The sequence below is a fragment of the Gymnodraco acuticeps genome, unplaced genomic scaffold, assembly GCF_902827175.1.
Source record: "Gymnodraco acuticeps unplaced genomic scaffold, fGymAcu1.1, whole genome shotgun sequence".
In the NCBI taxonomy this organism is placed as follows: domain Eukaryota; kingdom Metazoa; phylum Chordata; class Actinopteri; order Perciformes; family Bathydraconidae; genus Gymnodraco; species Gymnodraco acuticeps.
In genome coordinates, this window is record NW_022992251.1 from 1,155,745 (window position 1) to 1,168,544 (window position 12,800).

At 38.7% G+C, this 12,800-nt stretch overlaps 1 protein-coding gene across 3 annotated transcripts in view; it reads left to right on the forward strand.

Annotated features, from left to right (window-relative positions):
- The window catches only part of LOC117540271 (polycomb group RING finger protein 3), a 104,111-nt gene that overhangs the window by 46,845 nt on the left and 44,466 nt on the right, over positions 1 to 12,800 (forward strand). For all 3 annotated transcript variants that reach the window (XM_034206865.1, XM_034206867.1, XM_034206868.1), the window contains exon 2: positions 4,837 to 4,945. In XM_034206865.1, coding sequence (XP_034062756.1) covers positions 4,931 to 4,945 — 15 coding nt within the window. In that variant the 5' untranslated portion in view covers positions 4,837 to 4,930. The remainder of the gene's footprint in view (positions 1 to 4,836; positions 4,946 to 12,800) is intronic.

Here is a 12,800-nt window from a genome sequence, read left to right on the forward strand (position 1 = left end):
CATGACATGGGCCCTTTAAGATAAGACCCAGGCGCCTCAAAACAATGCAACATCAAAATACCTAAGACATGATACAATTCAATTCAAAACCTTTATTTATCCAGGTAAAATCCCATTGAGATCAATGATCTCTTTTTCAAGGGAGACCTGCAGCAGTAGGTTCCACAAGAAGACATAAAAACATAAACAACAAAAGGACATCATACAGCAAAATGTACAGGGATTACAATTTACATATTTAACCACATGTACAGGTACCAACAGCATCTGATTTTGTAACATCCAACCGAGCTTTAAAAACATGTAGTGGTACTAGCTTGGTAATTTTCCATTCTTTTTGCAGACTGTTCCATGTTAGTGGAGCTGCACATCTAAAAGCTTTCTTCCCTAAGACAGTCCTAGCACTTGGCACATTTAATAAAACCACAGCATGCGATCTCAGGCAATAAGTACTTTCAATTCGCTGAGAGATCAGGGAGCAGATATAAGATGGTAGTTTATCCAACATGGCTTTGTAAATGAAAAAGTACCAGTGACTGAGCCTCCGTACAGTAAGTGATGGCATAACCGCCTTGGTATACAGGGTACAGTGATGCGTAAGTGCTTTACAATTTGTCAAAAATCTCAGTGCACTGTGATACGCAGCATCTAACTTGCTCAGGTAATGGGCAGGTGCATTCATATATAACAAATCACCATAATCCAGCACAGGTAAAAAGGTCACAGAGCCTTTTCCTGGCCTCAAGCGAGAAACAGGACTTATTTCTGTAAAAGAAACCTAGCCTAACCCTCAGCTTTTTAAGCAGGTTATTGACATGAAGTTTAAAAGTGAGACAGTCATCAAGCCAGATACCCAAGTATTTGTAACAGGTAACCACTTCAAGTTGTATTTCTTGCGTAGTTACAATATCTAAAACAGTCTCCGGTGTATTTTTAGCTTTAGCTTTAGAAAGAGCATTACCTTGGTTTTATCCACATTTAAAAGAAGCTTAAGCTCAGAGAGCTGAGCCTGAATAATGTTAAAAACAGCCTGTAATTTAACAACAGCCTCGTTAATCGAGGGACCTGCACAGTACATCACGGTATCGTCCGCATAAAAATGTAAGGTTGCTCCTTTGACATTTTCACCTAAACTATTAATATAGATAGAGAATAATAGCGGACCTAAAACTGAACCTTGTGGTACACCATTAGTGATGTTTAACCACTCAGAAGACAGCCCATCAAAGTGAACACATTGGGACCTTTCGGAGAGGTAGTTTACAAACCACCCACTGCATGGCTGGACATGCCGATACTGACCAGCCTCTGCTTCAAAATGCGATGATCGACGGTGTCAAAAGCTTTGGACAGGTATTATATCTAAAATACTCGTAATATCATTCACCACTTTCATTGTGGCAGTGATGGTGCTGTGTTGCTTTCTGAAGCCTGACTGATGCTTAGACAGGATGTCATTGTTACATAAAAACACCTTTACCTGCTCACTCACTAGGCGTTCAAGAACCTTCGCCAGAACTGACAAAAATATACAAAAATAATGTGCAAAAATAAGTAGAAAATGGCCCGATTTTGTTGTCGTTTGCTTTGTCTGATGCTATTGCAAGATGTCATGGAGGTTAATTCTGTTAATTCTTCAGCTTAATACATTTTTAAGCCCAAAAACATTTTATTAAGTTGATCTCACCATTTGCTAGTATCCCCACAAGGCAAAACATGACGCAAGGGAGTCCAATCATGAGCTGGTTTTGCTGATTTAGAGAGATTTGTAATTATCAAATGACCGTTTCTTGCTTGTTTTATTCTTGCTTCTTCCACCTATGTTGATCTGGCAGCTGCCCCTTATACACGTCAAGCTTTTCAAGCACAAGCAACAGAATGACAGCAGACGTCAACATCCGTCTCCTCATCCTCTCACCCTTCATCATCTCGGGGTTGTTTCCTGCTGTTAGTGCGGACCGTTTTTGTTCCCACACCTGTCAGGGCAGACCAACAGAAAGAGGAAACACTCCTCAGTCTCCTCGGTGTGAACATGACCTCAAATCAACCCCAACACGGCACACAATAAAACATTACATCACAGAGTCGGAGGCGTCATGAAAACATCTGTGAAGCCCAGCAACTAACAGGCAGCTGTGACCGTTTCTCAATGTCGAGTATACCTGCTGCAGAGCCACTATCAAGTATACGATGTCATCGAGTGGCGCCGAATGCTGGGCATTTCAAACTGTCCTACGGCGCCACAGTATACTTGAAAGTGGCTCTGCAGCAGCTCTACTCGACATTGAGAAAGTGTGTGTGTGGTAGGTACAGTGACTGTGTCCTCAGCAGTACAGAGTGTGCGTCCTTTACAGTGTGTGTGTGTGTGTGTGTGTGTGTCCTCAGCAGTACAGTGTGTGTGTGTTCTCAGCAGTACAGAATGTGTGTGTGTGTGTGTGTGTGTGTGTGTGTGTCCTCAGCAGTACAGTCACTGTTCTCAGCAGTACAGTGACTGTGTCCTCAGCAGTACAGAGTGTGTGTCCTTTACAGTGTGTGTGTGTGTGTGTGTGCCCTCAGCAGTACAGAGTGTGTGTCCTTTACAGTGTGTGTGTGTGTGTGTGTGTGTGCCCTCAGCAGTACAGAGTGTGTGTCCTTTACAGTGTGTGTGTGTGTGTGCCCTCAGCAGTACAGTGTGTGTGTGTTCTCAGCAGTACAGAATGTGTGTGTGTGTGTGTGTGTGTGTCCTCAGCAGTACAGTGACTGTCCTCAGCAGTACAGTGACTGTGTCCTCAGCAGTACTGTGTGTGTGTGTGTCCTTTACAGTGTGTGTGTGTGTGTGTGTGTGTCCTCAGCAGTACAGAGTGTGCATCCTTTACAGTGTGTGTGTTCTCAGCAGTACAGAATGTGTGTGTGTGTGTGTGTGTGTGTCCTCAGCAGTACAGTGACTGTGTCCTCAGCAGTACAGTGACTGTGTCCTCAGCAGTACTGTGTGTCCTCAGCAGTACTGTGTGTGTCCTCAGCTGTACAGTGTGTGTGTGTGTGTGTGTGTGTCCTCAGCAGTACAGTGACTGTGTCCTCAGCAGTACAGTGTGTGTGTGTGTGTCCTCAGTAGTACAGTGTGTGTCCTCAGTAGTACAGTGTGTGTCCTCAGCAGTACAGTGTGTGTTCTCAGTAGTACAGTGTGTGTCTTCAGCAGTACAGTGTGTGTCCTCAGCAGTACAGTGTGTGTCCTCAGCAGTACAGTGTGTGTTCTCAGCAGTACAGAGTGTGTGTGTGATTAGCAGTACAATGTTTGTGTGTGTCCTCATCAGACGTCGCCACATTTCATCTCTGTCGACTAACTGGGCTAATTTCAAGGTCTGATGAGCAGACAGAGGTAGACTGTGTGTGTGTGTGTGTGTGTGTGTGTGTGTGTGTGTGTGGTGTGTGTGTGGTTGTGTGTGTGTGTGTGTGTGTGTGTGTGGTGTGTGTGTGTGTGTGTGTGTGTGTGTGTGTGTGTGTGTGTGTGTGTGTGTGTAGTGTGTGTGTGTGTGGTGTGTGTGTGTGTGGTGTGTGTGTGTGTGTGTGTGTGTGTGTGTGTGTGTGTGTGTGTGTGTGTGTGTGTGTGTGTGTGTGTGTGTGTGTGTAGGATGAGGAGACAGTGGTAGGTGTTCTCCTTGCTCTTCCCCTGTGAGTGGTCGGACTCCAACAATTACATCATGAATCACACACGTGGTGGCAGCGCGAGTCAAGGCTGAAGTCTCTGCCCTCTGCGGAGGACAGAAACACTGTTCAGTATTTAACTTTTGCTTTGAGATCATCTTCTTGTGTTCTCTCTGTCATGCATTTTTCTCCTGAATCGAACAGTGGGGGTGTTTCAGTGCAGGATGTATTCCTTTGAGTTTCTATGGCCGGTTGACTCTTGGTAGGTTTATTTTTCGTTCAAATTGATAAAGCAAAAAGTCCCATGTGTTTGGAAATCATTGATCTCTTTTTAGCTGGGAGTTAAATAAGGACTGATATCACTAAGTATGGAAATGACTGGAAACAACGTCTGCATCTAAAGCTCACAAATGAACTAACTATTTCTTCTGTATTTAATCTGTGCAAAAAATTAGAGATGTAATAACCGCAATTTGGTATTTTATTGGGGTTTTATGTTACAAACTAAATCTTTAGTTTCAGCTCTTGTACTGAGAAACAACTCAGTGCATGACCCTTATGAAACAAACCTCTGAGAGTTTTTTGTTAAGGTGTACAGAGCCAGTCCAGTTTGTGGCAGTGCTGGGCATCGTCCCACAAATGTACGATATTAGTACACCACTACCAGTACCCTGAAAGTGATGCCACTACCAATAGAGCACTTCATTTGATGGCCTTAACTATATTATACTTCATTTTCTACACATCATGTGAATAGAAGCATTCAGTTGTGCCAAATACCACCACCAACCCTCCTGTTAGTTTTTCTATGGAAGCACGGAGAGCGTTTGCAGTGATTGGCTGCAAGTAAAAGTATACAATTGTATTTTTTTGGGTGCAGAAAACGACGAAAGTATGAATGGTTTGTCTAGAGGAGTTAAAACAGTTGAGTGCTGTTGAATTGATTTTGTTCTTCATTGATTTTTTCTTCTGGGGAACAACCAATGAATTGTTGAACCCCGTCAATTCTGAACTGGTTAAAGTCAAAGCCAACTTTATTGTCAATCTTTCAGTTTGTGTGTACAGACAGAGAGATCGAAATACCGTATTCTTTCCGAAAAGTACTTTTATCAATACTTTTGATATTGTTAAACCAGCATTTTAACAACACCATTGTGATTTGAGAATACATCTCCCGCTAACAGCTGTGTCTCTTTCTTTCTCTCTCTGTTCCAGGCTCCAATGAGAGTCTCTCCATGATGAGGAGCTAACACTGTCGGCCGCACAACCGCAGGAAGAGCCGGGCCGCTGCACCCCCCCCAGCCGACGCATGGCGGTGTTAGGGGTGAGAACCACATGTTTTCCTCGTGATGTAAATAGCCCCGAGACCTTCTGCCGCTTAGGGTCTTCTACGCCTTGAAAACTAAAGTCAGACGAGTTACCCAACGTTTTTTTTTGTACATGCCTCAATACTGCCTTTAGTCAAGTCAAAAGTGAAAGTCAACTTTAGAGTCAATCTTTCAGTTTGTGTGTACAGGCAGAGAGATCGAAATACCGTTTCCCACAATCCAGAATACAAAAACAAATATATATAAATATTTATCAACACAATCAAAGACACATTTTTACATATTCACACATTAAGACCTAAATAAAAGCACAACAATCAATCAATACAAAATAAAGTCACTTCAATATCTTTGAGAAATGTACATTGGTGCCTGCTGTTAGTCTGAGCTTTCAGTCAGAGTAGAAGTAGCCTAATAATAATAATAGATTACATTTTTATAGCGCCTTTCAAGGGACCCAAGGCCGCTTTACAAGGTGTAAGGACAGACAAACAAGTAGGGCAGATAATAAATAAATAAATAGCAGTGGGAGTGGAAGCCTAGCGTACTAACATGTGACATTAAGACATTTTAATTAAGATAATAAAACAAATGTGTACATTTGAACTTTTTATGAGCAGTTATGTCCTTGTTGTATTGATCTGGTGATTATTAACTATTAATGTTTTTTGCTTAAACTTAACTTTAACACCCAAAAGTATTCAATACATGATCATTAGAGACTCAAACGAGGCAAACATGATCAAGCTACACACGTACAATTTGCCTTTAATGATTACATAATGTCGTATTTATTTTATTGTACTAGACCATTATTTCTCGAATTCTTGACGTACTGAGTTTATGAAAAATGTATAATATACGGGAATGCACTTCATCAATCTGACGTTTTCTCAGTCCTTAAAGGCTGTCATTGGAGCCTCTCGTCTGTCTGCAAAGCCAATCATTTATGGGATTATATGAGTGGTTTCTCATCTATCTCAGAGTTCGGAGACTCTTCCTCTCGTTCAGAACCACTGGAGCCTTTTAATGATGGATATCAGCCGCCTGACTGTCAGACACAAGCAGACATTATCAGAGCAGCAGCCGGCTGTAATTTCACATCTAATGGTTTTGTGCTGCGACTGTCTGCTGTGATAATCTGCTGGATAGTCAGAGCACTACAGAGCACGTTAACTCCACAAGAAACTAAACAAACATAGCTGTACATTTATGCATCTTATAGTTAAAGCAAGTTGGTTGAGGAGCTGGGAAGCTGTAACACAAATGCTGTGTCTCGGTTTGCGAACATCTGTCAGCTCAGAGATGGCAAAAGCACACACATCCTTTACTCAAGTAGAAGTACAGATACTCGTGTTTAAAAATACTCTGGTGAAAGTAGAAGTACTGACTAAACTTCTTTACTCAAGTAAAAGTAAAGAGGCTTTGAAATGTCCTTAAGTAAAAAGTACCCATAGCTAGCAGCTGCTTTAAAGAGTACCTGACCTCCCTTTATATTAATAGAACAATAATGTCATTGTTAGCTAATGAATGTTTCCATGCTGAACAACGGCAACATGACAACGTTTCATTGGTCCCTCTTCTTTAGAGAAGACCAGGAAATGATGGATACACGGATCGTGTTCAAATCAATAGGCACGCAATGACTCTAAAGAATAATGATCACGCATCAAACACACATTCAGACTAAAGGAACCAGCTGTTTGGAAAATGAGAGAAGTAGAAAGTACAGGTATTTGAGTTCAACATGTAAGAAGTAGAAAGTACAGGTATTTGAGTTCAACATGTAAGAAGTAGAAAGTACAGGTATTTGTGTTCAACATGTAAGAAGTAGAAAGTACAGGTATTTGAGTTCAACATGTAAGAAGTAGAAAGTACAGGTATTTGTGTTCAACATGTAAGAAGTAGAAAGTACAGGTATTTGAGTTCAACATGTAAGAAGTAGAAAGTACAGGTATTTGTGTTCAACATGTAAGAAGTAGAAAGTACAGGTATTTGAGTTCAACATGTAAGAAGTAGAAAGTACAGGTATTTGAGTTCAACATGTAAGAAGTAGAAGTACAGGTATTTGTGTTCAACATGTAAGAAGTAGAAAGTACAGGTATTTGAGTTCAACATGTAAGAAGTAGAAAGTACAGGTATTTGAGTTCAACATGTAAGAAGTAGAAAGTACAGGTATTTGTGTTCAACATGTAAGAAGTAGAAAGTACAGGTATTAGTGTTCAACATGTGAGAAGTAGAAAGTACAGGTATTTGAGTTCAACATGTAAGAAGTAGAAAGTACAGGTATTAGTGTTCAACATGTGAGAAGTAGAAAGTACAGGTATTTGAGTTCAACATGTAAGAAGTAGAAAGTACAGGTATTTGTGTTCAACATGTAGGAAGTAGAAAGTACAGGTATTTGTGTTCAACATGTAAGAAGTAGAAAGTACAGGTATTTGAGTTCAACATGTGAGAAGTAGAAAGTACAGGTATTTGTGTTCAACATGTAGGAAGTAGAAAGTACAGGTATTTGTGTTCAACATGTGAGAAGTAGAAAGTACAGGTATTTGAGTTCAACATGTGAGAAGTAGAAAGTACAGGTATTTGAGTTCAACATGTGAGAAGTAGAAAGTACAGGTATTTGTGTTCAACATGTGAGAAGTAGAAAGTACAAGGTATTGTGTTCCACATGAGAGAAGGAATAGAAAGTACAGGTATTTGAGTTCAACATGAGGAGAAGTAGAAAGTTACGGGTATTTGTGTTCAACATGTGAGAAGTAGAAAAGTACAGGTATTTGAGTTCAACATGTAAGAAGTAGAAAGTACAGGTATTTGAGTTCAACATGAGAGAAGTAGAAAGTACGGGTATTTGTGTTCAACATGTGAGAAGTAGAAAGTACAGGTATTTGTGTGCAACATGTGAGAAGTAGAAAGTACAGGTATTTGAGTTCAACATGAGAGAAGTAGAAAGTACAGGTATTTGTGTTCAACATGTGAGAAGTAGAAAGTACAGGTATTTGAGTTCAACGAGAGAAGAGAAGTAGAAGTACAGGTATTTGTGTTCAACATGTGAGAAGTAGAAAGTACAGGTATTGTGTTCAACATGTGAGAAGTAGAAAGTACAGGTATTTGAGTTCAACATGTAAGAAGTAGAAAGTACAGGTATTTGTGTTCAACATGTAAGAAGTAGAAAAGTACAGGTATTTGAGTTCAACATGTAAGAAGTAGAAAGTACAGGTATTTGAGTTCAACATGTAAGAAGTAGAAAGTACAGGTATTTGAGTTCAACATGGAAGAAGTAGAAAGTACAGGTATTTGGGTTCAACATGTAAGAAGTAGAAAGTACAGGTATTTGTGTTAAACATGTAAGAAGTAGAAAGTACAGGTATTTGTGTTCAACATGTAGGAAGTAGAAAGTACAGGTATTTGAGTTCAACATGTAAGAAGTAGAAAGTACAGGTATTTGTGTTTCAACATGTAAGAAGTAGAAAGTATAGGTATTTGAGTTCAACATGTAAGAAGTAGAAAGTACAGGTATTTGAGTTCAACATGTAAGAAGTAGAAAGTATAGGTATTTGAGTTCAACATGTAAGAAGTAGAAAGTACAGGTATTTGAGTTCAACATGTAAGAAGTAGAAAGTACAGGTATTTGAGTTCAAACATGTAAGAAGTAGAAAGTACAGGTATTTGAGTTCAACATGGAAGAAGTAGAAAGTACAGGTATTTGGGGTTCAACATGTAAGAAGTAGAAAGTACAGGTATTTGAGTTCAACATGGAAGAAGTAGAAAGTACAAGGTATTGGGTTCAACATGTAAGAAGTAGAAAGTACAGGTATTTGTGTTCAACATGTAAGAAGTAGAAAGTACAGGTATTTGTGTTCAACATGTAAGAAGTAGAAAGTACAGGTATTTGTGTTCAACATGTAGGAAGTAGAAAGTACAGGTATTTGAGTTCAACATGTAAGAAGTAGAAAGTACAGGTATTTGTGTTCAACATGTAAGAAGTAGAAAGTACAGGTATTTGAGTTCAACATGTAAGAGTAGAAAGTACAGGTATTTGTGTTCAACATGTAAGAAGTAGAAAGTATAGGTATTTGAGTTCAACATGTAAGAAGTAGAAAGTACAGGTATTTGAGTTCAACATGTAAGAAGTAGAAAGTATAGGTATTTGAGTTCAACATGAGAGAAGTAGAAAGTACGGGTATTTGTGTTCAACATGTAAGAAGTAGAAAGTACAGGTATTTGTGTTCAACATGTAAGAAGTAGAAAGTACAGGTATTTGAGTTCAACATGAGAGAAGTAGAAAGTACGGGTATTTGTGTTCAACATGTGAGAAGTAGAAAGTACAGGTATTTGAGTTCAACATGAGAGAAGTAGAAAGTACAGGTATTTGTGTTCAACATGTGAGAAGTAGAAAGTACAGGTATTTGTGTTCAACATGTAAGAAGTAGAAAGTACAGGTATATGTGTTCAACATGTAAGAAGTAGAAAGTACAGGTATTTTGTGTTCAACATGTGAGAAGTAGAAAGTACAGGTATTTGAGTTCAACATGTAAGAAGTAGAAAGTACAGGTATTTGTGTTCAACATGTAAGAAGTAGAAAGTACAGGTATTTGAGTTCAACATGTGAGAAGTAGAAAGTACAGGTATTTGTGTTAAACATGTAAGAAGTAGAAAGTACAGGTATTTGTGTTCAACATGTAGGAAGTAGAAAGTACAGGTATTTGAGTTCAACATGTAAGAAGTAGAAAGTACAGGTATTTGTGTTCAACATGTAAGAAGTAGAAAGTACAGGTATTTGAGTTCAACATGTAAGAAGTAGAAAGTACAGGTATTTGTGTTCAACATGTAAGAAGTAGAAAGTATAGGTATTTGAGTTCAACATGTAAGAAGTAGAAGTACAGGTATTGTGTTCAACATGTAAGAAGTAGAAAGTACAGGTATTTGTGTTCAACATGTAAAGAAGTAGAAAGTATAGGTATTTGGAGTTCAACATGTAAGAAGTAGAAAGTACAGGTATTTGGTTCAACATGTAAGAAGTAGAAAGTACAGGTATTTGTGTTCAACATGTAAGAAGTAGAAAGTACAGGTATTTGAGTTCAACATGTAAAGAAGTAGAAAGTACAGGTATTTGTGTTCAACATGTAAGAAGTAGAAAGTACAGGTATTTGGTTCAACATGTAAGAAGTAGAAAGTATAGGTATTTGGGTTTCAACATGTAGAAGTAGAAAGTACAGGTATTTGAGTTTCAACATGTAAGAAGTAGAAGTACAGGTATTTGAGTTCAACATGTAAGAAGTAGAAAGTACAGGTATTTGTGTTCAACATGTAAGAAGTAGAAAGTACAGGTATTTGGGTTCAACATGTGAGAAGTAGAAAGTACAGGTATTTGGGTTCAACATGTGAGAAGTAGAAAGTACAGGTATTTGTGTTCAACATGTGAGAAGTAGAAAGTACAGGTATTTGGGTTCAACATGTAAGAAGTAGAAAGTACAGGTATTTGGGTTCAACATGTGAGAAGTCAAAGTAAAAAGTTGTCAGAAAAATAAGTAGTGGAGTAAAGTACTGATACCAGAAACATTTCCTTAAGTACAGTAACGAAGTATTTGTACTCCACTATTTCCCACCTCTGGGTAAGCTATTAACATAAAGGCGTCCCATTGTAAAGTCTGGTCAAATGCACTATACCATACGGTTCACTCATAACTATAATTGTATTAGTTTCAGGCTTAATCAGGTATACTAGAGCCTACATATTAATTTATTTGATGTGATATTGTATTCAGTTTTCTATGGGATTGATAACCCTATGAACTATATTATTTAGATTCAAAGTATTATTGGGAAAAATCACATTCACAAATCAACATGGTCTGAATCAAAACCCTGCTTTGATTGTTATGTTATCGTACTTGCAGAGGTGACGAGAAGTACTCAGATCTTGTACTTGAGTAAAAGTAGAAGTACTCAGATCTTGTACTTGAGTAAAAGTAGAAGTACTCAGGTCTTGTACTTGAGTAAAAGTAGAAGTACTCAGGTCTTGTACTTGAGTAAAAGTAGAAGTACTCAGGTCTTGTACTTGAGTAAAAGTAGAAGTACTCAGATCTTGTACTTGAGTAAAAGTAGAAGTACTCAGGTCTTGTACTTGAGTAAAAGTAGAAGTACTCAGGTCTTGTACTTGAGTAAAAGTAGAAGTACTCAGATCTTGTACTTGAGTAAAAGTAGAAGGACTCAGATCTTGTACTTGACTAAAAGTAGAAGTACTCAGATCTTGTACTTGAGTAAAAGTAGAAGGACTCAGATCTTGTACTTGAGTAAAAGTAGAAGTACTCAGATCTTGTACTTGAGTAAAAGTAGAAGTACTCAGATCTTGTACTTGAGTAAAAGTAGAAGTACACAGATCTTGTACTTGAGTAAAAGTAGAAGTACCAGAGTGTAGGAATACTCTGTTACAGTAAAAGTCCTGCATTCAAAATGTTCCTCAAGTGAAAGTAGAAAAGTATTCTCATCAAAATATAGTGAAAGTAGCGACAGTAAAGTAGTCGTTGTGCAGATTGGTCCATTTCAGAATAATATATATGATATGTTTTATAATGATTGATCATGAAAGTGTTCTCAAAGCTGGTGAAGGTGCAGCTAGTTTGAATGACTTTGTATACTGCAGGGTAGCTGGTGGATTTACTCCAGGTGGAACTAAAGTCTGATTTAACACTTGATTAGATTTCACATCATTCATCCACATCTGAGAAGTAACTAAAGGGATTAGATACATGTAGTGGAGTAGAAGTACTGAGTAGCATACAATGCAAATACTCAAGTAAAGTACAAGTACTTGAGGAAATGTACTAAGTTACTTCCACCTCTGAACTTAAGGCACCTTACAGGACAACATGAAAAGGAAAGACCTTTTATTTGATTTTCTAAAAGGACATGGATGAACTCCCTGGTGTACAAAGTGTCTGTTCATATTGTTTTAAATAAAGACAGAACATAAAAAACGTATCGCACTCAACGACCACTTGGTAACGGAAGTTGCGCCACCAGGTTGCAGTTAGTCCAGTAACACAGCACTATGCTAATAAAAGCCACATTTCTGGGTCATTTTTTAAATATTTTAACAACACGACTCGGTTGAAATTCACATGTCCAATTGTTTAGTGTACGACAAACAGTGTGCTCAGGGAAGTGTTTAGATTGAAAAGCAGCATCTGTTGATTGAACGGATTGAGAAAGCAGAAGATGTGAGGTAAACAGTAGGTAGGCTAGAGACAAACACCAGATATGATGTGAGTCTAGACACCACAGATATGTTTGATGTAAAAAGACTCGAGAGGATCTCCAGTCGTCTCCTCAGGGTTTCTGTTCTCTGCTCAGACTGTGGAGCTGCTTCTGAAGAGAAATCCTCTTTCACAAACTGCAGCTCTGACATTCTCTTTGAATTTCTTATTTTAGATTTATAGTTTATGGACAGAAAGGCTCTGTATGTTCCAGCTAATAAGAAAGTCTGACCGTCATCCTGTCAACGGCAATCATTTCAGAACATTACATGTCATTTGTTAGACGCTTTTATCCAAAGCGACTAACATGCATTCAGTGGACAATCCCCACAGGAGCCATTTGGGGTGAAGTGTCTCAGCGACACAACGACATGCTGACTGCAGTGGGACTCGAACTTGCTTCCCCCTGATTCAAAGTCCAGCACACTATCCACTGAGCCACAACCTCCCTTCAGAACATGACAGCCATCCTAACGTAATATGTACCTGCTATTGACAGGACTCAGTGTATTTGGGCATTTATACTGACCTGCAGGGTCACGGTCATTACAAACCTGGAAAAGTCATGGGAATTCAAAATGTTAATTCCAGG